This window comes from Neofelis nebulosa, chromosome 6 (genome assembly GCF_028018385.1).
Source record: "Neofelis nebulosa isolate mNeoNeb1 chromosome 6, mNeoNeb1.pri, whole genome shotgun sequence".
Taxonomy (NCBI): domain Eukaryota; kingdom Metazoa; phylum Chordata; class Mammalia; order Carnivora; family Felidae; genus Neofelis; species Neofelis nebulosa.
This window is the reverse complement of record NC_080787.1, coordinates 44974199-44998133: the sequence shown is the minus strand read 5'-3', so window position 1 is coordinate 44998133 and position 23935 is coordinate 44974199. Positions and strand designations below refer to the sequence as shown.

The following is a 23935-nucleotide window of genomic DNA, read 5'->3' as shown; positions in this document are numbered from 1 at the left end:
TCTGATGGGATGTATAGATCTTTTGGATCTTATAGAACTCTTAAATTATACTATGATTAGTTTTCATTTTGGGTTTCATTAGTTTCATGATCAGATCATTTTGATCTGCTATATATCTTGGGCTTTTGCTTAAAATGTTGCTTGAAAAAGAGGTTCCACAACTGAAAAAGGGAAGAGGGCATTCCCAGTGCTTTTGGAGAGATCATTTTGAGCTGTCATTGTGTGTTTTGGTATAAGTCCCATCTGGAGAAACCCCCAGCAAAAGTTGGAGTGCCCAGGTCTAGTCTGAAGTCCTGCATACTTAAATAGTTTCCACCTTTCCCCACCAAAACAGTGTTGTAACAGTCACTCTGAGGGAAGCTCTTAGCACCTCCAGCTGGTAGAAGACTCGGCCAGCTGTTTTGCATTTACAGCACTTCTCACCCCCACTTCCAAACCATACCTGCCTGATGTAGGGTGTTGGCAGGTAAGACCCTTGGCAGCAGAACAGCATGTTCCTGACCCATCTTTCTCCGTAGGATTACCTCAGCCCCTCTTGGAACTGAATGACTCTCCTGTCTACAAAACGGTCTTGGAAAGAATGCAGCGTTTCTTCTGCACCCTCTATGAAAACTGGTAAGGAACTGACGCTATCTCCCCATATTTTCTTTTTATTTCTTTTTATTTCTTTTTAAAATTTTTAATGTTTATTTTTGAGAGAGAGAGAGAGAGAGAGAGAGAGAGAGAGAGATAGAGTGTGAGAGGGGGAGGGGCAGAGAGAGAAGGTGACAAGAATCCAAAGCAGGCTCTAGGCTCCGAGCTCTCAGCACAGAGCCCGATGCGGGGCCCAAATTCACAAACAAGTGAGATCATCACCTGAGCCGAAGTTGGACACTTAACCAACCGAGCCACCCAGGCGCCCCTCCATATTTTCTGTTTAGACATGCATAGTAAAGGAATGTCATGGATAGGACTTTCGATGTAGAATTCTAGTGTACAGGTAAGATGAAGCAAGAATTTGACAGGAAACCAGTGATTGTAGTGTCACACCAAAATGAACTGGCTGGCTTTCATGTGTATGCTTTTTTTATAATTGTCATAGTGCCTCAGTCCTAGCCATGACTTGAGTGAGATTTTATGCCTAACTTGTCTGCTTCCAGTGCCTAAAATGATGAGACCACAGTATAAGATACAGTGAGTGGTGATGCATTTTCTCAGAGCCCTCACTACTCATAGCTGCTTTTTTTTTGTGAGAGCATGAGCAGGGGAGGGACAGAGAGAGGGACAGAACCCCAAGGAGGTTCCACACTATAAGTGCAGAGCCCAGCTCAGGGCTCGATCTCAAAAACGGTGAGATCATGACCTGAGCTGAAATCAAGACTTGGACACTTGACTGACTGTGCCACCCAGGCTGCCTCTGGAGGCAGCTAGCCGGACTTTGTCTTTGGGTCCTGGTTGTAGGATGGGGAGGTAACTTGCCCTCCTGTAGCACACCACACTCCAGGCATTGTCCTTAGTCACCCACCACTCCAATCAGCCAAGCTAACAAAAAGAGAATCTTCATTGACAATCCATATTGCTTATGAAGTAATGATTGCTATTGTTGCTCTTGGGTGCCAACATCTGTCTTTAAAAAGATGCTACATTGGGGCGCCTGGGTGGCGCAGTCGGTTAAGCGTCCGACTTCAGCCAGGTCACGATCTCGCGGTCCGTGAGTTTGAGCCCCGCGTCGGGCTCTGGGCTGATGGCTCGGAGCCTGGAGCCTGTTTCCAATTCTGTGTCTCCCTCTCTCTCTGACCCTCCCCCGTTCATGCTCTGTCTCTCTCTGTCCCAAAAATAAATAAAAAAACGTTGAAAAAAAATTTTTAAAAAAAATAAATAAATAAAAAGATGCTACATCGGGGCACCTGGCTGGCTCAGTCAGTTGAGCATCCAACTCTTGGTTTCAGTTCAGGTCATCATCTCATGGTTCATGGGATCGAGCCCCATGTCAGGCTCTGCACTGACAGCACAGAGCCTGCTTGGGATTTTCTTTCTCTTTCTCTTTCTCTTTCTCTTTCTCTTTCTCTTTCTCTTTCTCTTTCTTTCTTTCTCTTTCTCTTTCTCTCTTTATCTCTCTCTCCCTCCCTCCCTCCCTCCCTCCCTCCCTCAGTCCTTCCCCCTGCCCCTCCCCCACTCACACATGCTCTCTGCTCTCTCTCAAAATAAATAAACATCTATCAAGTGTCTAAGATTAAAGGTGGGTGAGGGGTGTGTTACTGATTAAGCTTAAGTTCTCTTAAGGAGTAAATGCAGTTTCTTTTCTAGCTGAGAAGTGTAGACTAGAAATTCCTGGGGCATTCAGAGCTAATAATAACAAATGTGGGATGTAAATGCTGTGGTTTTTCCCTTACAGTTTCCATATCCTAGGGAAGGCAGGTCCTTCCATGCAGCAGGACTTTTACACCGTGGAGCACCTTGCTACTCAGCTCCTCAGCTCGGCCTTTGTCAACTTGAACAATATTCCCGACTACCGACTCAGACCCATGCTTCATATCCTTTCCAAAGTCCCTAGATAACCCAGAGGGCCAGAAGATTGAAGACAGGAACAGCTGTCAGACACCGGAGGAGGCAGAGCTCAGCAGTGTGGAATAGATGGAACCCTTTATCTATGTGTGTGATAACCCCATTAAACAGAAAAAAAGATTCATATAAATGGCAGGAAAAATATGAAGGCAGTCCAGGGGTCTTGAAAGTGTTCTCCTGAGGGGTAGATCTTGACCATCCCACTTCTTGGAAATGTGAAAGATAAAAGCTTTTATCTCTTTTCTGTATCCTGTCAGGTGCCTCCTCATACTTCATTCTCATTTGGACTCTTTTCTGTTTTCGAGAGTATCTCTCTTCCCAGAAGTTACAAGGAGAATGGTAAAAGAGAGTTTATTATGAAGGTGTCCCTCTTCTTTTTTCCTTCCAGGCAAATAAGTGCCCATAATGGGCAGCCTGGGATTTCTGGAAAAGAGCTTGAAGAGTTTTGCCTGTTAAGACAGAATGTCCATGGCATCTTGCAGGTCCTTTGGGGGTTGACTCTGCCCGAGGGCATAGCCTGCTGCCTGGCAGGTTTCCAGCCTGGCAGGTGAGGGGATGCCTTGGAATGGGAGGGGTATGTGCTCATGTTCTAAAACTTCTTAACCTGCCGCGGCATGGGTCTTTGTGAAGCCTCTGGTGCTCTTCTGTCCCCCAGAGCACTATGAAGCCCTGGTGTCTCCAATCCTTGGACCTCTTTTCACCTACCTCCACATGGTAAGAGATCGGTCAGAAAGGATAGCAAAGAGCCCTCTTGGGCAGGTTGGCCTCTCATGAGTCTTGCAAGTCAGGAGTTCCTGAAAGTATTTCCTGGCTCTGTCCAGATGGCCACACAGCTGTCCCACTCCAGCAGACTTTTCCTTGCTGCAGTGGATTGAGCACCCCCGAGAACTAAACTGGTTTGGTTGCCCTTGAAGACCTGCAGACTCCACTTCTGCTCCTGACCTCCTATTAACTGAGGAGAGGTGGTCAGGGGAGTGCTTCCCCTGGGTCTGTTTCCCTGATGGTGGAATTAAGCAGGAGGACCAGCTGGGTGGAGAACAGATGTGTCCAGAGAGACCTGGGAATTCTATAGTATTGTTGATCCTTTTGAAGCAAAGAAGTGTTTCGTACACTGTCCTCGTCACTTTGTTTACCTTATGGGGTCTCCCAGGGCTCTGTCGTTGAGATCTAGAATCATCCTTGGCTAATTCTAATCATGAAGTAGACTTAGATATTGTGTGTTCCAACCTCCTCACCACTACTGCCATTTATTTCCCTTTTGTTTTCCCAGAGGCTTTCCCAAAAATGGCACGTCATCAACCAGAGGAGCCTGCTGTGGTAAGGAACATCTCTCCTCCTGTGGAAGTACTGGCAGCCAGCTTTGGGGTGGGAGATGAGAGACAGTGGGAAGGGGAAGTTCTGCCATTCAAGGCTAGAAAGCACTAGGTTATGGTCATCCTCAGCCTGGATGGTAGATGGCTTGTCTGTGACCATTAGGCATACTCAGGTCAAGTCTTCATAGGGGGCATCTTCAGCTGCCTTAGGAGGATACTGAGACATCCTTATCCACTTTGGATTTTGATCCAGGACCTCTATCCAACTGGATATTGTCAAATAATAACGTCTTCCTCAGTGGATCATTGCTGTCCGTTCCCAACATTTGTGTGAAATGTAGACCAAAGGGAGCCAGGAGAAGGAAATGAGCACAGAGGGTCTGGTTAAGGTCACTGTTTTCCTTGACCTTCCCTTTTGCACTCCCATGGAACTTGGCCCCCTGCTTTTCTGCAGTGGAGAAGATGAGACCGCAGATGAAAACCCAGAGTCTCAAGAGATGTTAGAGGAACAACTGGTGAGGATGTTAACCCGAGAAGTCATGGACCTAATCAGTAAGTGGCATGTGGGAATTAGGGGTAGTAGAGAAGACTTTTTCTAGAAGAAGAACTGGTCACTCACCCACCTCCCTTAAGGCATGTTTACAGCAATACTGACAGATTAATTAAGAAATAATTAACTAGATAGAAACCAGGTAGTCAAATCAACTTAAGGACATCCTACGAATTGCAAAGCAAGAGGAATTTCGATCAATGGTAGGAGTAACTTCCTAGTTTTGTCAGAATATGGAGAATTCTTAATTCTTAGACGACATGAAGATGCCCAATTTTCTTTGTTGGTCATTTCATTTGTTTGGGATCCAAAATAGACCAAGGATGTATCAGGCTTCCTCTTTTGGTTACTTACTCCGAGAATCCTATAATTTCTCTCTAGTTAGCTGAACTTAAAGAGGGACCAGAGCAGTCTGGTCAAACACCTCTGTTTCTCCTGGTAAAAGTGATTTTGTGCCTGGACAGTGTCCCACTTTCCCCCATCTTCACCTGCCTGAAGACCGTTTGGAATTCATTGGCCTGAGGTGGCTATTGTTCAGTCCAGTAACCCCCCTTTCTTGCTTTAGCGGTATGCTGTGTTTCAAAGAAAGGTGCTGACCATGGTACTGCTCCGCCTACAGATGGAGATGGTAAGTGAGCTTGTTGTTTGGCCCTCAGAGGTCTGCCCTTAGACTCCTAAATATTGTCCCTTTTGTAGCCAGGTCAGTTCCTGTAGAACTAGCAGTTTGGGGTGGGTGAGATGTACATCTAGCTTTTCTCTCTGTTGGCTCTTTTGCTGTGTTCCTCCGGCATACTCCCACCTCCGAGCTTTTGCACTTGCTATTTCCTCTATTAGGATAATTTTCCTCCCAACTGTATACGTGGCCTGTTCCCCTGCTTCATTCAGATACTCTGCTCAGTTGTCACCTCTGAGAGGTGTTCCATAATCAACCTATAAAAACTAGTGGGGGGCCTGGGTGGCTCAGTCAGTTGAGCATCCGACTTCAGCTCAGGTCATGATCTTGTCATTTGTGAGTTCGAGCTCTGTGTTGGGCTCGCTGCTGTCAGCCTGTCCACGCAGAACCCACTTCAGATCCTCTGTCCCTCTTTCTGCCCCTCCCCCACCCATTCTCCCTCTCTCCCCCTCTGTCTCTCAAAAAATAAATAAAACATAAAAAAACAACCCAGCCACGCTTATTCTTCCTTTGCTTTATTTTTCTTCATAGCACTTATCACTGCCTGACATTGTTTTATTTCACTTGTTCATTTGTCACCTGTCTTCCTCATTAGAATGTAAACTATCAGGGAAGGGACTTTTTCCTATTCCTGTTACATCCCCAGTAACTAAGTGTCTGCTACAGTGGGGTCCTCATTTTTAAGTAACTGTACAGAGTTTCCCACTATTTTCTCTTTTGTTTTTGTTTTTGTTTATTTTTTTAAGAGAGACAGAGTGTGAGTGGGGGAGGGGCAGAGAGGGAGGCACAGAATCTGAAGCAGGCTCCAGGCTCCGAGCTGTCAGCACAGAGCCTGACACAGGGCTCAAACTCATGAACCGTGAGATCGTGACCTGAGTGGAAGTTGGATGCGTAACTGACTGCAGCCAGATGTGTCTCTAGACCTGCCATGAGCTGGGCTTCTACACCCTTCCATGAAGTTGGGGGGCTGTCCAGGACTACTTACTTACCAGTCAGCCCAGGTTACTCAGGTTTCCTTTACTTGGTGGACTTCTATCAGAACAGGATCCTCTTCTCTGTTCTGAAAGGATGAAGCTTAATATCTCTTTGCTTACAGATGAAGAGATGATGGCCACAGAGGTAGCCCCCTCAGCCATGGCGGAGCTTACAGACCTGGGCAAATGTCTAATGAAGCATGAGGTGTGTGGAGGGGACAGGTGATGTTTTTCTCCTTTCCTGGTATGGTACCAGTTTCCACTTTTCTCAATCTGTGATGCCATCAAAGAATTTTGGGGGGCTAATGCTGCTTTATTAACTTCCTGGTTCCTAAAGCCTCCAGAAAGCAGTAGAAAAGGTCAAGGTGTCTCCCATGCTAGCATGGGCAGAGGCTTTCAGAAAAACAACACGGGCACACTGTGGTGTTCAGCCTCCCCCAGGCCTGAGCTTGGTCTCCTTGCACATTGGTTTTCACTTCTATATTGGTGGTTTTTTCTTCTTTTTGACTGCTAGATATACATAGAGAGGAGGGAAGTTTGTCCTCAGTTGCTATTTTTGTCATGTTCCTCCTCAACTGTTAAAATCCCAGCTTCTCATGTATAGGAATACTCAGAAAATTAATGTGTAAATTTTCTCATTGTAATCCTTCATCCTTTTCTGCTAGGATGTTTGTACGGCGCTATTAATTACAGCCTTCAATTCCCTTGCTTGGAAGGATACTCTGTCCTGTCAGAGGACGACCACACAGCTCTGCTGGCCTCTGCTCAAACAAGTATGGTTATTCACCCCTTCTCACTCCTTATGAAAGGCTGGGGTCATGAGGATTGACTGAATCAGTTGGAAGAATCGGGTTGCTGGGGCTTTCAGAGAGTAATCCTTTGGCCCTGAGCACAGCTGTGTCCCCAGGTGCTGTCGGGGACACTGCTCGCAGATGCTGTTACATGGCTTTTCACCAGCGTGCTGAAGGGCTTACAGACGCACGGGCAGCACGACGGCTGCATGGCTTCCCTGGTCCACCTGGCCTTCCAGATATACGAGGCACTGGTGAGTGCAGAAAGCACAGGCAGGGCTGGCTGCAGCTTCATCTTGAGGGGCATGCTCCCAGGCAGTTGGGCCTTCATAAAAGTAGACAGCTGCCCGAAGAGGTGGGTGTGGTGGGGTCAGAGGAAAGGTGGCAAGGCCCAACCTACCCCATTGAGTGGTTTTATATCCCCACTCCACAGCGTCCCAGGTACCTGGAGATAAGAGCTGTGATGGAGCAGATCCCTGACATACAGAAGGACTCTCTGGACCAGTTTGACTGCAAGCTGTTGAACCCCTCTCTGCAGAAAGTGGCGGACAAGCGCCGGAAGGACCAATTCAAACGCCTCATTGCTGGCTGCATCGGGGTAGGTCATGTGCCTTCCCTGGTGCTCCCAACCAGCTTGACCTACCCTAGTGGTCTTCTTAGACCATGTGTACAGGCAGACCGGACGCCAGCTGTAGTCATAATCTTTGAAACAACCCACTACTCAGGGCCCAGCATCAATTCTTTTCCTTTGTTTTCCACAGAAACCCTTAGGAGAACAGTTCCGCAAAGAAGTCCACATTAAGAATCTTCCCTCACTTTTCAAAAAAACAAAGCCAATGCTGGAGACGGAGGTGCTGGACAACGAGGAGGGCGGCCTGGCCACCATCTTTGAACCCTGAATCAAACTTTTGGGCATTCTTCCTTGGCCTTTATTGTCATCTCTTCTTCCCCTTCATAGCTAATCTCTAGGCCCCTCTCCACCGCCACTTCACTTTCCACCATTGTCAGCCTGGAGAGAAATCCAGGTCTGGAGCTGGAGAGAGTGGGCTCTGTGCAAGGCACAAGTAATGATACCTAAGGTATCAAGAAAGGGAGTTTGCGCTCACACCATTCTGTCTAGATCTCCCATCATTCTACTTGGAGTTTCACCTTTTCTAAGAAAGAAAAGCTAGAGCAGACTGGCCCTACTCCCCAAGCCCTCCCATCCCCATGTAGCCATACACCTGTGTAGAGGGGTCACTAGGGGTGCTACACCCAACACTGAGACTAGCGGGGCTTGCACAAGGGCTTGGTCCCGCACTGCTTACGCCAGAGTTTCGCCTGGGCCACTGCAAGTCCCACGGAGTCCCTTTGCTGCTGGGCTGGTGGAAAACCTTCCCCATCCCTCAGGGGCATGTCTGGGTCAGGTGCTGAGTGCTGAACTGAATCTGGCCAGTTTCCTTTCTATTTTGAGCAAGAATCTGGTCACCTGATGGGATCCATGGTACAGACTACTGCTAGGCTCTGAATGCAGTGTCAAGTGTGGTACCATCAGGGACCAGGGCTGGGCCACTCTCTGGAGTACTTTCTGGCATCCCATTATAGAGCTCATACATATTCCATGCACAGTCCCTCAGTGTGGGTTCCCCAGCCCCAGGGTCCACTCAGGCATAAGAGCCACAGTACCCTATCTAGTGTCACGTGATGCCATTGGCATCTGAGGATAATGCACACCAGCTAGGCTATGTCTGTGACAAGCAGCTGGCAAAGCCACTGGTCTCTCCTAGGACTAGTTGAGTCCAGGTGCCTTCAAAAATCTCCTGGTCTTTTGGGTCCCTGGTCACTTCTCTCATGGACCATTTCCAGAAGAAAAAATATGCCTTCCTGTCACAACCTGTATTGTGAGGCTCCACTCTGTTCTCAAGGTCACTAGATGGCCCTGTAAGCAGAGGGGATGTGAATGCAAGACCCTAGCCTTGAGGTCACTACTGGCCATATACAGGCTTCATTTATACAGAAACCATATAGAGTATGTCTGCATTCTGTATAGAGACCTGTCCTCAATCCAGTCCACTGATGACAGTTTTGGTAAGGACTGTGCAGAACAGCCTGGGCTCAAGCTCCACCTGTGAGCTGGTGGTCCCTGGGCAGGGTCGGAAAGAGGCCAACCTGGGGAAATGGGACTTGGAAGTTCTATGTAGCTGTTTCTATGGCACAGGTTTGCCCCATGCCCTCTTTCCGGGTGGTGCTTTGGGCTGCTTCCTGTTGACTATGAAGGCCATCTCAAAGCATGTTTCCCTCCAAACTTGATGGCTGCCTACTCCTCTCTATGGTTGGGGCTGTGGAGGGCACAGTTGTATTTATTGTGCTGTAGTATTTTTAACATCCTGTGACTTCATGCTAGAAGTTTTCTATTGTTTATAGAACCTTTTTGTAGAAACATTAACTCTAAAGCACATCTGCATGTCAGTAAAAATCTCAGTTTCATACAGAAAGGTCCCCATCTGCCTTTTTCAAACCAGTGACATACTCTAGGGTCATTGCTCCGGAGCATCCTGCTAAAGGGACTGGACAGGAAGAACTGTGACCATGAACCTGCTGTCAAGCTTTCTCAAAACAGCATGCCAGCCAGAAAAAGACATCTATTCCTGACAGACCTAGACCAAGCAGCCCATACCACTCTCCCAGTGTTTTCTGTGGCCACTAGACTGGACTCTGAGGGACTGTCCAAATGGAACTGCTGCTGTTCCTTGTGTCACTTTTTTCAAAAGATTTTTTTTTTTAACGTTCTACTATTTATTTCTGAGAGAGAGAGGGAGACACAGAATCCAAAGCAGCTCCAGGCTCTGAGCTGTCATCACAGAGCCTGATGCGGGGCTTGAACTCACAAACTGTGAGATCACGACCTGAGTGGAAGTCAGATGCTTAACCAACTGAACCACCCAGGCGCCCCTAAAAGATTTTATTTTTAAGTAGCCTCTACACCCAACATGGGGCATGAACTTACAATCCTGAAAACTAGAGTGGCATGCTCTACCAACTGAGGCAGCTAGGTACCCATCCCTCCTTGTGTAACACCTGATAGCCATGTGACTTGATGGGTACAGACCACCCCTTTTCCTCAGAAACTTGTAGTAATCTAGGAAATGGATTAAGTGGCGCACACAATTTTCTGTGGTCTGGCTGAGCCCCCAAAGACCACCTCAATTTGGTAGGTTTTTTTGTTTTACCTGAGCAGGTGAGAAGGGCAGAGGAGGGGAGAGAATCTTAACCTGGCTCCACCCTCAGCACAGAGCTCAACGCGGGGCATGATCCCACAACCCTGGCATCAGGACCTGAACCAAAACCAATAATCAGACATTCAACTGAGCCTCCCAGACACCCCTGGTATCTCTGATGAGGCTTCAGAGGACTTGGCCCTGACCTGCAGTAACACCCGAACCCTGTGTTCCTAAGTGCCAAATAATGCCAAACCTCTTCTAAGGTGAGGCCCCACATATTGGGGCTAAAACTCCGGAAGTAGTCTCTGGCAAAAAGATTTTTTATTTGGATGTGAGTTTATTTACATTAAGGCCTTACAAAGGCAGGAAGTCACATTCTGTGGCACATTTAACAAAATGTATTGACTGAAAATAAGGCTGGGATTGTCCCAGAAAACCCAGGACCTGCAGTCACACTGGACTCTAGCAGTCCTGTGACCAGCAAGTCAGGACCCAAAATCTTCAGCTAGGATACTTGAGTATCCAAGCACAACCATGCCGGTAAGTCCCATGCAAACCTCAGTCCATCTGAACTGCATCTAGTTCATCCAAGAACCGTTGGCACTTCCCCATCAGTACCTTGATGGCTTCACTCACTAGCACCTCTGGTGGCAACACCCCTGTTGACTCGACAGAAACTGGAAACCAAAGAGACACTTCAGCTCAGGCAGGGCTCACAAAAGCTCCCGTATTAAGCTACGCAGATTCTACATCTGGACTCTACAAAGAAGCGGCAGCACCAAAGACCTGCCCCACTTCACAATACGCCCCCAACCTGACACTCACAGATATAGTGGTCCCGAACTCGAGCAAGTCGTACAACCTTCTTTAGCTTCTCGTTCCGGAACACTTCTCTGCTGAAGGTATCTAGCCGGGGATTGGCAACTCTGGCCACCTTTTTACCTAGTGAAAACAAACCGTGTTCTAAATACACGAGCCCAGAGCTTTCATTTATGCTACCTTCACAGGAAATATACTTTAGGTCCTGACCTGAACGGGTATCCCAAATGTCATACCTTGGACTTCCTGCACCTCAATAACACCAGGCGAGAAGCACTGCCTCAGCTCCTCCGCTGCATCCCCTTCCACAGGCTCAAGCAGGGTGATGTCTGGCAGAAGCCTGTAACTGGCTGTTGCCACAGGTGAAAACTTGGCATGATCCTTGCCTGGAGGGAAGAGAGTAAAACAGCCTGGGGGGAAACCTTCACATTATACAAACCCCTAACGGCGGAGGCCCACCAGCTTGCTCCTTGTCAGGACATCTCAGCTGAGCCCTTCAGTCACACCTCACTCCACTGTAATCAAACCACTCTGCCCAGGACAGCCAACAAAGTTCTTACCAATGCCCTTGACACAGTGCATGAGTAAGTCAATCTCCTGGCCAGGCCGTAGCTGAGCGATGAGAATATCATCATGCACTGGTCTGATCGTGCCCTCTGGGAAGAGGTCAGCCTGATTCCCCAGGGGCACCCATGTCATGTGCCTGGTGTACACTGGAGAAAGAAGCACATCAGAAAAGCCTCACTCCTTAAAACCAGCACCTACCAAGAAGTGGGCCTCTTGCTCGCCCTACCACTACTTACCTTTATGGTTCACATAGAGTTCATTGGGGTCAGAGGAATCTTTAGCAGCGTGGGGGTTCCGAGTGCACCTGACCTGAAGCCGAAACTGTAGAGTATCTATCTCTGTACCTTCTTCGTCTCCTGCACAAAGGGAGAGAGTAGAAGCTGTTAAAGAACTACTGAACATTTGGGTGCTAGGCACTATGCTGAGTGCATTAACTTAAATTTATCATTTAGTCTTCCGGACAAGTTACAGTAGGCAAGGGCAAGTGTTCACACAGATAAGAACAGATACACACCAAAAGATCACTAACTTGCTCGAGGTCATACAGTAATCAATCCAGGATTTGAACACAGGCAGTATGACTCCAGAATCTACTTCAGAAGAGAGCTGCTCCCATTTTCCCAAAATTTCATTTTCTCTCTCACCTTGGTTCCGATATTCAAAAAGACGAGGATCAGCATGAATGGGAATGAGCCCCAAGCGATGAGCAAGGATCTCATCCTGGACAATGGACGTGTTATTGTACACCAGGACCTTTTCCACAGCCATGGTTGGCACCTGCCCAAGAAAACAGAATCGTTCTCCAACAAAGACCCTACAGATTCCCCATTTACTCCCACTTCCTGACAGGGGGACCTCTTCCTAAAAGAAGAATTGCTTAGTAAAAAGTTTATGAGGAATGCTCAGCAAAACTGCAAGAAAACTAAAGGAAAGGGGCACCTTGAGACAATTCTACAAGTATGGTGATGGCACAGTTTCCCACGCAACTCCACTTTGTCACCAAAATAAATACCTCAGCTAATAAAATGCGCCGAAAAGCATTGGCAATGGCTGCATCAATTCCCACCATGTCAAACTCCAATGAGTTTTCATCCAAGTGCACTACATCCACACGGAAATTCTGTGGGGACAGAAAAAGCACTAAATGAAGCCTGCTCTCTGGAGTCAACACCTTCCCCCCTGGACATTCCTCCCAGAGTATTAACATTCACACTCACCCAAGAACCTCCCTTTGACCAGGTGTCCCTGATAAATGTTCCTTTCTCCCCCAATCCCTTATTAGGCTCTTGAAAAGTTTCCCTGTTTTCGTCCTCTACTTATGTAAAATTCTCTGTAATGTGGCTTCCAGCCCAACTATCCTCAGAAACTATTCTACTAGAGAATAGGCTTCCATACTGCTTAATGGAGTTGACATTACTCAATCCTTATCCTACCAGACTTCTCTGCTGCATTCAGCATTGATAGAATCCCTTCATTTTCGAACTCTGCCTTGACTCCTGAGTACCAATCTTCTGGTTCTCTTCCTCCTTCTCTGAGGAATCCTTCTAAATTCACTTTCTTCTACCCACTTCACCAATGTCACTATTTCCCAGGTTTTTCTGTCTCTCTCCAAGATGACCTCAATCACACTCATGGTTTTAGCAACCACACATACTAAAAAACCCCAAATTATATCTCACTTTTGATCTCATTTCAAACACACCTAGTACTAGCCTGCTAAACTTCTCCATATACAGGAAACTTAAATGCAGCATCATTCCCTTCCCCTAGGTCTATTTCTCATCAGTAAATGACACCACCAGCCATCAAAGCAGCTCCTCAAATTAGGTCCTTTTATATTTCCTCCTCAAAGCCCACACCAAAGCAATTATCAAATTTACCTTCTATATCCCTTTTGCTCTATTTTCCTGATTACAATCTTAGTTCATGCTTTCAACCTCAGTTCCTCTATGCAATTCTGTCACAAATCTGACTGCCCTATTGGATCTTCAATTCGTTCTGTCCCAATCATTTAGGCTGCAGATCATGTCCACTTCAGAGCTCTTCAAAAACTCCCTATTACCTACAGGGTCTAAGATGCACTTCAATCTTGCCTACCACTCATGCTCCCCATTTTACATTCTAGCAATAATAAACTGCTTGGACGTTCCTGGAACACAGTTCACAAAACCTTTATAATTTCGTTTCTAGTCTTAGTCCCTCCTCACCCTTCCCTGTTCTCAGATTCTACTCATCAGGGCTCAATCCAGATGTCATCTTCTTCAGGAAGTAAATCTTCCATACCGCTGCCCCAACCCCATCCCCCTTCTAGATTAAGTGCCTTTGTAGGATCACCCCATCCCCGGTTGTCCTTATCTCTATCAACCGCCTTTACCGCATTACACTGGAATCACTTACGTACGTTCTTCTCCCACAAGACTAAACATCTTGCTCCTCGAACAGGGCAGAAACCGTGTACACGAAGCGCCTTAGCACATTGCTCAAACGTTTTAGGAACGGAGCATACCACAAGGGCTGCTTCTGAGGCACAGGCTGCCCAGATACACGGTCGGTTCCTAACACCCTCTCCAAATCCACGTACCTTCTCGAAGCGGTCTTGGTCCCAGGCATCATCATAACCCGAATAGTTACCAGGAAAGTCAGTGGTATGAACCTAAAGCAAAAAGACGGGAGTCTGCGAAAGGGCAGGTAGGGCAAGCCCGCCCAACCCCACCCCATCCCAGTCCCACTCTCATTTTCCTTCCCCAGTTCAAGGCCATAGGCTTACATTGCGAACCCCGAACTCCCCTAGAACCACGCGGGTCCGCATTTCTTCCACCGCCTGAGCAGCCGCCATCTTCAACCCCTCCACGTGACTAGGGCAGCAAACTGGCGCGTGCGTCCCCCACCTCCGTCTCCGTGGCAACGCACCCGGGATCTAAGTATCGCGAGACTCTGCCCGGACTCCGTCCACGTCCCCAGCTTCCGGAAGTTTTGGCCAAACATCCGGGTTTCTCCTTTTTGCGTTCCGGTTGAACCCACCTCTCTTTCTCGCCCCTGGACGTCTCCCTCCTTCAGGCCCGCGTCTCTCCCACTCGTCCGCGCGCTGGACTAGCGCGGGCTTCAGTGACGGGAGCCCTCGAGGGACATGGCAACTACAGCGGCGCCGGCCGGCGGCGCCCGAAGCGGGGCTGGTCCGGAATGGGGAGGGTTCGAAGAAAACATCCAGGTAATCGCCCCAAGGCTCCGGCTGCAACCAGCCCCGGGGCTGGCAGTCGCCCTGAGGTGTCGTGGAGACTCTCCCTCGGAGCTTGGAAATCTGTTCCATTTGCAACACTTGTTCCCTCCTTTGGATCTTGGTATACACGAAAGTCTGTGGGACTAGTGCCGACCTGAAAGGTCCAGCCAGAGGGCCTCAGATCTCTGAGCCCCCCTGCTCTTGCTTTCCAGACAAGTTTGTGTTGGCCGATCGGGGTCAGGCATGGCGAGGGAGCGGGCGGTATTCACTGGCACTGGCTAAAACCATGCTGTGTGCACAGCCTGGTTTGGGGGTTGGAAAAGACAAACGAAATGGGTACTTTTGCAGCCCTCTGAGAATTTAACTGGGAAAGTAGAAGAAAGACATATATGCAAGACAGGGAATGGGTTTCCCAGGCTAGAAAAGAGAACCAGACAACCAAGCGTTCTGAGAGCAAATGAGGGAAAGAGAGGGGCCTGATCTATGGCGATTCCAAGCCATATCCCCAGCAGTGGACTAACAAAGTCCCAAACCCTGCGACCAATAGGAGGACGTACAGGTGGAGCAGAAAGATCTTGCACTCTACAAGCCACTGTCTTCACAGGGTGGAGGCTCAGCTGTGATTGACATGGAGAACATGGATGATACCTCAGGCTCCAGCTTCGAGGACATGGGTGAGTTGCATCAGCGCCTGCGCGAGGAAGAAGTAGATGCCGATGCAGCTGCTGCGGAAGAGGAGGATGGGGAGTTCCTGGGCATGAAGGGCTTCAAGGGACAGCTGAGCCGGCAGGTGGCTGATCAGGTAAGCAAGACTGGATCCCTAGCAGGTGGAAAAGTATGCCTAGGCAGGCCGCAAGTTCTGAAGTTGTGTTGAAGCTCACCCCACGTTGTCTGACCCCATAGAACCATGTAGAAATCCAATGGAAAATAAGCAACGGGGACTATAGTCTAGAGTCTCACAATCCCAACCCACCCCACTTCTGTCTTCCTTACTTCAGATGTGGCAGGCAGGGAAGAGACAAGCCTCCAGGGCCTTCAGCTTGTACGCCAACATCGACATCCTGAGACCCTACTTTGATGTGGAGCCTGCCCAGGTGCGAAGCAGGTGAGGATCCTTCTCCTGATAGAAGCTGCCCTCCTAACACCTAATCCTTCATCCAAACCACAACCAGATACCAAGCCCTTAGGCTCCCCTCTTCATGGCCCCACCAGCCCTCATCATTGCACCTGTACCCCAGCTACACTGTATGTCTTACCAGTCACAGAACAGGACATGGTGATAACACATTGCCTTCCTCCTCTTCCTTGTGTAGCAAACTACTCTTCTTCCCTCAACACCTAGCTCAGTTGTCACCTCTGTCCCCCATTCCTCAACCCCATTCCCAGTTTGTCCTCTCCTGGTGTTCCTACAGAACTCTGTGCTTTCCTCTAACAGGTGATACTTGGGCGATGCTGATTCTGGGTCAGTCTCCCCAGAGACCTCAGAAACAAGCTCAGTTTTATTTATTTTTTTTATTCCCACCACCAGAACAGTCTCTGAACCACAATATCAGCACATAGTTTTGAATGACTTTTCAAGAAGTGGATCTAATTTTGGTTTGGATCTTTTGTTCATCCTTTAAGCAATATTTATCAAATACCCAGTACCACTTAGCAGCCATTTATTAAGCATTTGCTCTGTGCTGGGCCCTGTAATACTTAGGTCTCATTGAAGACAGAGGGTGAAGATAGCTGGGAGCCTTGCCTTCGAGTGCAGTTACAATAGAGCATTTATTTGCTCTGATGGAACACACAGAAGGGACACCTGACCCAGAGTAGGTAGAGGGTGGGACAGGATAGGTTTTCCAAAGGAAGTAAAATGAAGCCACAATCCAAGGTATTATTAAAAGTTGGCCACCTAAGAAGTGGGCAGAAGTGACTTGTACTTTTATTCCTCCTGTGTGGAGCTTTCATACCAGTTCACATGTACTTTCCGAGACGATGTTCAGTGGTGCCTGGAGAAATTGGTAAGCTTGAAGATGCAGGAGACACACTGGTTCCCTCCAGTAAACCTTTCCTTCTAAACCGCTCCCAGGGCTTCATCATCACAGCCCTGAATTCTTGGCATTCTCTGCTGAGGTTTGCCTGTCTTTAAAGGGGAGCAGGTCAAATAGGTAAATCGCCAAGCCCTCTCACAAGGCCCAGGTGGGCTTTCTGAGTTCTCCATATTGCTTCTGCATGTTAGCACAGTATCCGAAGGATGTCCTTCCTGGAAGCATTTTTAGGGACAAGGAAGTTATTTTCTCATTCCTTGTCTGTCTTTACTACCCTCTTTTCCCTTTGCCATCCAGCATGTTCTCTGGAGTTAGAGATGTAATAAGATTCAGGCCCTCCAGAACTTCATAGCCTAGGGCTACTCATCTCTCCTCTCCCCTCTTCTCCCAGGCTCCTGGAGTCCATGATCCCTATCAAGATGGTCAACTTCCCCCAGGTGAATACCCAAGGTAGCATGTCTGGAAGAGCTGGGGGAGGCACGAGGGCAGAGGGTGGGGCCACCAGGCAAACCCAAGGAAGACATAAACAGAAGAGCCATTGTACTCTCCAGCCTGAATGAGTTGGTATATTGACAGAAAATCGCAGGTGAACTCTATGGACCTCTCATGCTGGTCTTCACGCTGGTTGCCATCCTCCTCCATGGGATGAAGACATCTGACACCATTATTGTAAGCAGGACAAAGGACTTTGGGGGGTGGCTGAACTAAGTTGAAAGCTGCCCACGATGGCGGAGTGAGGTAGAAGCAGCCCCTGAGGAAAGCCCTAGGTGAGGCTGAGTCCAGAGGCCTCCCAGGACTAAGCAGAGCCTTCACCCCACAGCGGGAGGGTACCCTGATGGGTACAGCCATTGGCACCTGCTTCGGCTACTGGCTGGGTGTCTCGTCTTTCATTTACTTCCTCGCCTACCTGTGCAACGCCCAGATCACCATGCTCCAGATGCTGGCATTGCTGGTAAGGAGTCCAGCATGGTGGTGGGCAAGGGTGGTCTTAAAAAGAGCAGCCAGGCCTCGCTCTGCATCTGTCCTCGGGCCCCAGGGCCTGGAATGGGATGAGCTGGCCAGTGGATCGTTTATTTCTCAGAGTCTCCATGAGAGCTCAGAGGCCAGCCCGGCCTGAGTGATTTTCCTCCCCACCATTTTCTTTCCTAGGGCTATGGCCTCTTTGGGCACTGCATTGTCCTGTTCATCACCTATAACATCCACCTCCATGCCCTCTTCTACCTCTTCTGGTTGCTGGTGGGTGGACTGTCTACTCTACGCATGGTAAGCTGGGCAAGAGGTTGCCAAGGGTGGGCTAACCTCCCAGGGAGTTAGGGAAAACCGCCCAGACCTTGGGCTGAACCCCACAAAGGGCTCCAGATGGCTAAGAGCCCAAAAGTGGTTCCGCTCTGGGTAGGAGTGTCTTCTTCACACTGCTCACTTTGGAGCTAGGCCCTCTGAGCTGTATTCCTGTGGCCCTAGGTGGCAGTGTTGGTGTCACGGACTGTGGGCCCCACACAGCGGCTGCTCCTCTGTGGCACCCTGGCCGCCCTACACATGCTTTTCCTGCTCTATCTGCATTTTGCCTACCACAAGGTGGTAGAGGGTAAGTGACAGGAGGGCCTGAATGTGGGGGAAGGGAACAGCTTCCTCGGGCAGGGTCGAGCCAACTCTCACCTTCCATTCTCCTCCTTTCAGGGATCCTGGACACGCTGGAGGGCCCCAACATCCCGCCTATGCAGAGGGTCCCCAGAGACATCCCTGCCGTGCTCCCTGCTGCTAGGCTTCCTGCCACCGTGCTCAATGCCACAGCCAAGGCTGTTATGGTGACCCTGCAGTCACACTGACCCCACCTGAAACCCTTGGCCGGCCCCCTCTCCCCCCATCTTCGGAGCAGAGGAAGATTAAAGAACAGTATTGATGACATGTGTCTTTTTGATGGGGTCTGCAGCTGCCTCAGAGCTGTAGCCACTTAAGCAACTCCCTGATGCCTCTTGGGGCTTCTGAAGGGCACAAGGCCAGGAACCCCTGGCCAGGACTGCAGGGCTCTGCAGCCAATGCAGAAAGTGGGTCAGCTCCTCTGAGGCCCTCTCTCCACCTACTCCTTCCTTCCTCTTTAACTCTCCCACGGTGTCTTGCTAAATATAGACTTGGTAATTAAAATATTGATTGAAGTTTGGAACTGCAGCTGCCATTCCAGTGGTCCTCCCTGCCACCCTACTTCCTATACACTTTGCTATTTTTCTGTCACTGGTGGTAATGGCACGTGTTCTCTCTTTTATACCCTCATCCAGGCAGGATGATGGTGGGACAGCCCAGACTACATTGAAAGCAGTGACTGAACCTGGAACCTGCCCCTGAGGGCAGGGGACACCTGACCCATGGAGCAGCAGGGAGGCCTCAGACACAGGAACCATTAAGTCTGATGGAGGAGTGCACCCAGCTTGAGTGGGCTCAGCCTCACTCGGGACACCAATGGAGCAGTGACAATTGGTCAAAAACTTCAATTCAACCCCATGTAATTACAAGGCTCTTATGTTCCTGGCCCATTGCCTAGGGATAATTTTCCTGTGGGAGCTCACATTTGAAGCCAAACTTGGCTTTGTGCTGGTTATACTGGGGCCAGAGGAACAAAGCCATCGGTTTCTTCTGTCCTTTTCAGGAGTGCTATTCGTTCCTAAAAACAACCAGCACCCCAAGCATAGCACCATCCACCCCACCATCCATTTAATCGGCTCTATTTAACGAGTTAAATCAGGTGGTTAATGAAATAGAATTGTCGATCTCCCTTCACTATGCTTATACTCTTTTTTTTTTTTTAATCTTTACCCGAGTTAATCTGGGTCAGCATCTTTCCCTCCTAGTAAAAGGCGAGAAAGATGTGCCCTTCATTTGCCCTATGTGGCCCCACGTTGGGGGCACTTTGTCCACTTGGTGATGGTGTGGATCAGGTAACATGGGGCTTCAGGTAACTCAGGTGACATGCCTCTATGTGGACAGAGTGCGAACAGAACAGCACTGTGCACACTGTGCAGTGTACTCTTCCTGAAAGTTCCAGCCCACTTAACAGCTGTCACCACTCCAGGTTGCCGAATCTAGCACGCCCTTTAATTGGGCTACCCCAATGTCACAGGTACGGAGAGCCTCGGTCACTGACGTCAGCATCTGCGGAAGGGGTGGCACCAGCACCCTGCACCTACTTGAGGCTCACCTGGCCCAGGGGCCCTTCAGGGTGCCCGTGTGCCTGGCAGCTACGACCACCTCTGCCCGTGGCCCCCGTGGCCGCCGCTGCGGGGCAGCCATCTTGGCGAGGGGAAGTGCTCACCTGCCGCGCCCCCATCCTCAGCGTGCGCGGCGCCGCTCGTCAAGGAGGGCGGGGCGAGGCCCGGATTACGGGGTCGTGGGGTCCTCCAAACTGCATGGGAGGGCGTGCACAAGACGCAGGCGAAGACACCGAGGGTCTGGCCCTTAGGGAGAAGGAACGACGGCGGAATGGGCAGAAGCAGCTGGTAACAGTCCCAAATGCCACCTCCACGTGACGTGACTGCCTTCTCCCTGCCACACCCCCTGCTCCTCCCAGGCCTCAACCCTACTACCTACTTTCCGAGCGTTGTTCGGGCCCACGCCCAGGGGAAGAGCGGCCCTACCGCTCCAGAGCTCCCGGTGTGCGCAAACCCGGGGCCGCGTGGCCTAGGCCGGGCAGGGGGCGGGGCGAGCGGCGGTGACGCGACCGTTGCCATGGGAACCCACCGCCCGCTCAGGCGCAGGAGCCGCAGCCCCAGCCGGTGCTGCCGCCCGCCGCCGGCTGCCCGCTGCCCGCCCGCCCGCCCGCCTCGGGCTCTCCCAGCGGGGCGGTGGGGGAGCCGGGCTGCAGGAAGGGAGAGAGCAAATGCGGCCTCCGAGCCGAAGCGGGTCCCGCATGACCTGAACCGAGGCCCCTAAGCCGCCGCAGCGACCGCGAGGAACGAGGACAAGCGCGAAGCAGCGCCCGCCTGGCCCCGGACCGCGCGCTCCGGCCCGTCTCCCAGACACGGACGGCACGGTCCGCCCCGACCCCAGCGCCGCGCGGTCTCAGCCCGGCCGGCGACCTCAGCGCCTCCGCAACCTCCGCGGGCCCCGAAGCTCTTCGCCTGCGCCTTCGCCGCCGCCGCAGCCGCAGCCGCCGCCCCCGCCCCCGCCGCAGCCGCCGCAGCCGCCTGCGCCTCTGCCACCGCCTCTGCCCCCGCTCCGTCCGCGACCCAAGCCCAGGCCCCGACCCCAGCCCCGACCCCGCCCTCGGCCCCGCCAACCTCGGCCGCGGCCCGCGCCCCGGCCCCGGAGGCCCAGCCGTGGGTACGATGCTGCCCAGCTCCATCCAGATTTCGGGGGAACCGCTGTCAGGCGCCGAGGTGCGGGACATCTGCCGCGGCCTGCGCGACAACGCCGTGCGCCTGCTCTCACTGCGCGGCTGCCGCCTCTGCGACCGCGACTTCGGCCGCATCTGCCGGGCCCTGGCCGGGGCCACGTCCCTGGCGCAGCTCAACCTTAACCTAGGCGTCGTGTCCAGTCCCAGCCGCATCAAGCAGCTGGCAGAGGCGCTGCGGACCAACCGCTCCATCCAGTCCCTCTTGTGAGTGCGCTCCCTCGCAAGGGGGTCCCGGGCACTGCATCCCTCTTCACACGCCCCCTGCCACCGCCTGTTCCTCCACACACCTTCCTGTAGCTGTCTCTGCACCAGCCTGTCTTCTCACCCCTGTACACCACCTCCCCATCCCTCTGCCCATGCCTCCACGACCCCCTCCTAGCACATCCCTTACCTCCGGGCTTTGCACCCGCAGCCCCACCCCAAATGAGATGGGATACCCACCCCTTTCTGGCAGGGCACGTGTACCTCCCCACCTAATCACCGGCCTTGACTTCTCGGGAGCAGCTCCTCAGGTCTCAAGAAGGAAGTCTCCTGGGGATTAGACCCCTGCCCCTACATTTGCCCACTGAAGAATCCCAACCCACCAACCCACCACCCTCCTCTGTGCTCTGTCCTGGATCTCAATCCCTAACCTAGAAAAGAAGCCAAATTCCCCTTCTACCTGTATTCCTTTAGAATCTAGAATTTTCTTTCTCCCTCCCCAGGGCCTCTCCCAAGTGCTATGACAGGTATCCTTCTCACCTTTAGGGCTCACATAAGGGAAGGGGATCCTTCCCTTACAGATAGGGCTGATGACTGCAGTGACCTTTGCTCTCTGGTCTCACCCCCTTAGCCTACATGGGAGTCCCCTGACAGATGCAGGGCTGGCCTTGCTGAACCCAGCCCTGGCCCTCCACCCTGCCCTTGTGGCTCTGGACCTGGGGGACTGCATGCTGGGTGATGAAGCCATCAACCTCATCTGTGGCCTCCTCCCCCCAGATGGAGCCAAGTCAGGTGAGAGAGAGGCCCTGCTGAGGGCATGGGCTGGTATGGCCTTGATGAAAAAACCAGGTGCAGAGAGCAGGGGGTGTGGTCCAAAGCTGAGGGCTCTGAATGTGGGTGAGAATGTGTTTTAAATCCTCTCAGGAAGGAGATGGATTGGGGCCTCAGCAGAACAGAGACTCAGGCATCCAGGCTGCAGTGGGCAAGGAAGGCATGGGTCTCGAATGGCCCTGGAGCTCTGTGGTGGGGGTAGGGTGGCTCTCTGCCATGAGGGAAACCCCAGAGATCCAGGGCAGGGGAGGGGCTTGAAGAGGAACAGACTCCATCCTGGTTTCTCCCTTCGATTCTGCCCAGGCTTGAAGGAGCTAACGCTGAGTGCCAACCCTGGCATCACCCCTAAGGGCTGGAGCCGCCTCGCAATTGCTGTGGCCCACAGCTCCCAGGTCCGCGTCCTCAATCTGGACTACAACCCCCTGGGTGAGGCTCAAGGAAGCCCCCTGCGAGTCTCACCACCCCATCCCCATCCAAGAGCTCCAGTTCAGGACCCTTTGGTTGCCATGGTAACCCCACCACGGTGGGGGGGTGGGAAGGAAAGGGGGATCTGGAAGATAGCAGACAAGCCGCTTATGTGGAGGACCAAATGACCAACAGGTGCATCAAAGTATCCATCACCACCCCTGGGCCTGGCTTGCTTCATCGGTTCACTGGCCACAGTGCCCCCCTATTGGCCACCTACCGTCAGCATTTGCTGGCGCGGGGGTGGGATCTAGGGTTGTTAGGACACTGGGGAGGCTGTGGGGAGGAAGGGTTAGCAGGCCTGCTCACGACTGCAGGTGACTGTGCATGTGTGCTGCCTCCCCAGGTGACCATGTGGCAGGGATGCTGGCTGTAGCTGTGGCCTCCAGCCGCACCTTAGAGGTCCTAGACTTGGAGGGCACAGGGCTCACCAACCAGTCAGCTCAGGTGAGAAGTTTTCATGTCTGGGTATGGGCTAGAGGTGGGGGTGCAGGGGAGCTCACGTGTCTGTGGACATACTGAAGGGGTGGCAGGCTGGAGTGTGAAGCCACCTTAACTGTGTTCCTCCTCTTCCGCATTCTTCCCCCACCTCAGACCCTGCTGGACATGGTAGAAAATTACCCCACGGCTTTGCGGAGCCTGGTGTTGGCTGAGAACAGCATTAGCCCAGAGCTGCAGCAACAGATCTGTGACCTCCTCTCAGAGGGAGAGGAAGAGGAGGAGGTGGCGGGAGGGGCTGGCGACACCCAGGAACGAGAGAGAGGGCGGGAGCCTGCCGCCCACCAGAGGAGCAGCAGCTCCTGGATGTGCCCCAGTGGTAAGAGCCCCGAGGGTTGATCAAAGCCAGATCTGGAAGAGGCCCGGGACCAGGGAGAGTGGGTGTGGGAAACCTAGGCTGTCTCTCACCAGATTTGTGTCCCTGGTGGAATGAATGGTGGTCTGAACACCCCTCTGCCCTTCCACAGATCCCAGCTCTCAGATGGTGCTCATGACTTCAGGACTCGGTGACAGTCTGTTGGCTGAGACCGAGATGTGACTCTCCACTTGGGCTTCTGCACATCATTACATTTTGTCTATGTCCCCAGCACCTTGTCCCAAATATCAGGGTCAGGCCCTGGGGCCTGGGAGGGAGGGAGGGAGGGGGGTGGCTGGGGCTCTGGTAGCTCCCAGCAGTGGTGGGAAGCTCTGGAAGCTGACTGAGCAACAGCCTCGGGGGCACCTGAACCCAAGGCAACACCTCTGGACTTGTTGGCAGCTCTGGCTGCAACCCGCTGGCTCGGAAGAGATTTTATTAACTCTACAACCTGGTGTGTGGCTGTGGTCCCTGGGGGGCTGGCAGTAGGGGAGGAATTGGAACTATTAGACACTAGGGG

At 51.5% G+C, this 23935-nt stretch overlaps 4 protein-coding genes across 10 annotated transcripts in view; 3 read left to right on the top strand and 1 right to left on the bottom strand.

Annotated features, from left to right (window-relative positions):
• XPO5 (exportin 5) overlaps positions 1-9319 on the top strand; it is a 48421-nt gene extending 39102 nt beyond the window's left edge. For both annotated transcript variants that reach the window (XM_058734079.1, XM_058734078.1), the window contains 11 exons: positions 519-615; positions 2375-2511; positions 3161-3258; positions 3815-3861; positions 4312-4409; positions 4973-5035; positions 6177-6259; positions 6720-6827; positions 6962-7099; positions 7279-7443; positions 7607-9319. In XM_058734079.1, the coding sequence (XP_058590062.1) occupies positions 519-615; positions 2375-2511; positions 3161-3258; positions 3815-3861; positions 4312-4409; positions 4973-5035; positions 6177-6259; positions 6720-6827; positions 6962-7099; positions 7279-7443; positions 7607-7744 (1172 nt within the window). In that variant the 3' untranslated portion in view covers positions 7745-9319. The remainder of the gene's footprint in view (positions 1-518; positions 616-2374; positions 2512-3160; positions 3259-3814; positions 3862-4311; positions 4410-4972; positions 5036-6176; positions 6260-6719; positions 6828-6961; positions 7100-7278; positions 7444-7606) is intronic.
• Positions 9320-10349: 1030 nt separating this feature from the next.
• On the bottom strand, positions 10350-14325 carry POLR1C (RNA polymerase I and III subunit C). 2 transcript variants are annotated; one of them, XM_058734075.1, is made up of 9 exons: positions 14199-14325; positions 14013-14084; positions 12444-12551; positions 12076-12208; positions 11668-11787; positions 11425-11577; positions 11101-11250; positions 10871-10987; positions 10350-10722 (listed from the first exon to the last, which is right to left on the bottom strand). In XM_058734075.1, exons 1-9 carry the CDS (start codon positions 14265-14267, stop codon positions 10604-10606), a joined length of 1041 nt encoding a protein of 346 aa, XP_058590058.1. In that variant the 5' UTR covers positions 14268-14325; the 3' UTR covers positions 10350-10603. The 2 variants fall into 2 exon arrangements, with proteins under 2 accessions (XP_058590058.1, XP_058590059.1); XM_058734076.1 differs by having other exon boundaries at positions 14013-14105; positions 14199-14285.
• A 109-nt stretch (positions 14326-14434) lies between these two features.
• YIPF3 (Yip1 domain family member 3) lies at positions 14435-19453 on the top strand. 5 transcript variants are annotated; one of them, XM_058734069.1, is made up of 10 exons: positions 14439-14639; positions 15253-15450; positions 15647-15753; positions 17073-17118; positions 17258-17350; positions 17502-17633; positions 17831-17944; positions 18143-18266; positions 18359-18486; positions 18959-19453. In XM_058734069.1, the coding sequence occupies exons 1-10, from the start codon at positions 14559-14561 to the stop codon at positions 19019-19021; spliced, it is 1086 nt and encodes a 361-aa protein (XP_058590052.1). In that variant the 5' UTR covers positions 14439-14558; the 3' UTR covers positions 19022-19453. The 5 variants fall into 5 exon arrangements, with proteins under 5 accessions (XP_058590055.1, XP_058590056.1, XP_058590052.1 ...); XM_058734071.1 differs by having other exon boundaries at positions 14440-14639; positions 18955-19453; XM_058734072.1 differs by lacking the exon at positions 18143-18266 and having other exon boundaries at positions 14435-14639; positions 18955-19453.
• Positions 19454-20382: 929 nt separating this feature from the next.
• Positions 20383-23865, top strand: LRRC73 (leucine rich repeat containing 73). The gene is made up of 6 exons (XM_058734077.1): positions 20383-21269; positions 21898-22058; positions 22401-22523; positions 22909-23009; positions 23157-23379; positions 23528-23865. Exons 1-6 carry the CDS (start codon positions 20998-21000, stop codon positions 23596-23598), a joined length of 951 nt encoding a protein of 316 aa, XP_058590060.1. The 5' UTR covers positions 20383-20997; the 3' UTR covers positions 23599-23865.
• Positions 23866-23935: the final 70 nt, after the last annotated feature.

Bases quoted from the DNA above. Each gene is read 5' to 3' on its own strand.
- POLR1C (XM_058734075.1), bottom strand. From the start codon at position 14,267: ATGGCGGCTGCTCAGGCGGTGGAAGAAATGCGGACCCGCGTGGTTCTA. The intron at 12,209-12,443 runs GTATTTATTTTG...TTTCTTGGGCAG, and splicing joins GGCGCATTTTATTAGCTGAG to GTGCCAACCATGGCTGTGGA. The intron at 10,988-11,100 runs GTATGACATTTG...TGTTTTCACTAG, and splicing joins TGAGGTGCAGGAAGTCCAAG to GTAAAAAGGTGGCCAGAGTT.
- YIPF3 (XM_058734069.1), top strand. From the start codon at position 14,559: ATGGCAACTACAGCGGCGCCGGCCGGCGGCGCCCGAAGCGGGGCTGGT. The intron at 17,119-17,257 runs GTGAATACCCAA...GTATATTGACAG, and splicing joins AGATGGTCAACTTCCCCCAG to AAAATCGCAGGTGAACTCTA. The intron at 18,267-18,358 runs GTAAGTGACAGG...TCCTCCTTTCAG, and splicing joins CTACCACAAGGTGGTAGAGG to GGATCCTGGACACGCTGGAG.
- LRRC73 (XM_058734077.1), top strand. From the start codon at position 20,998: ATGCTGCCCAGCTCCATCCAGATTTCGGGGGAACCGCTGTCAGGCGCC. The intron at 22,524-22,908 runs GTGAGGCTCAAG...CTGCCTCCCCAG, and splicing joins TCTGGACTACAACCCCCTGG to GTGACCATGTGGCAGGGATG. The intron at 23,010-23,156 runs GTGAGAAGTTTT...CCCCCACCTCAG, and splicing joins TCACCAACCAGTCAGCTCAG to ACCCTGCTGGACATGGTAGA.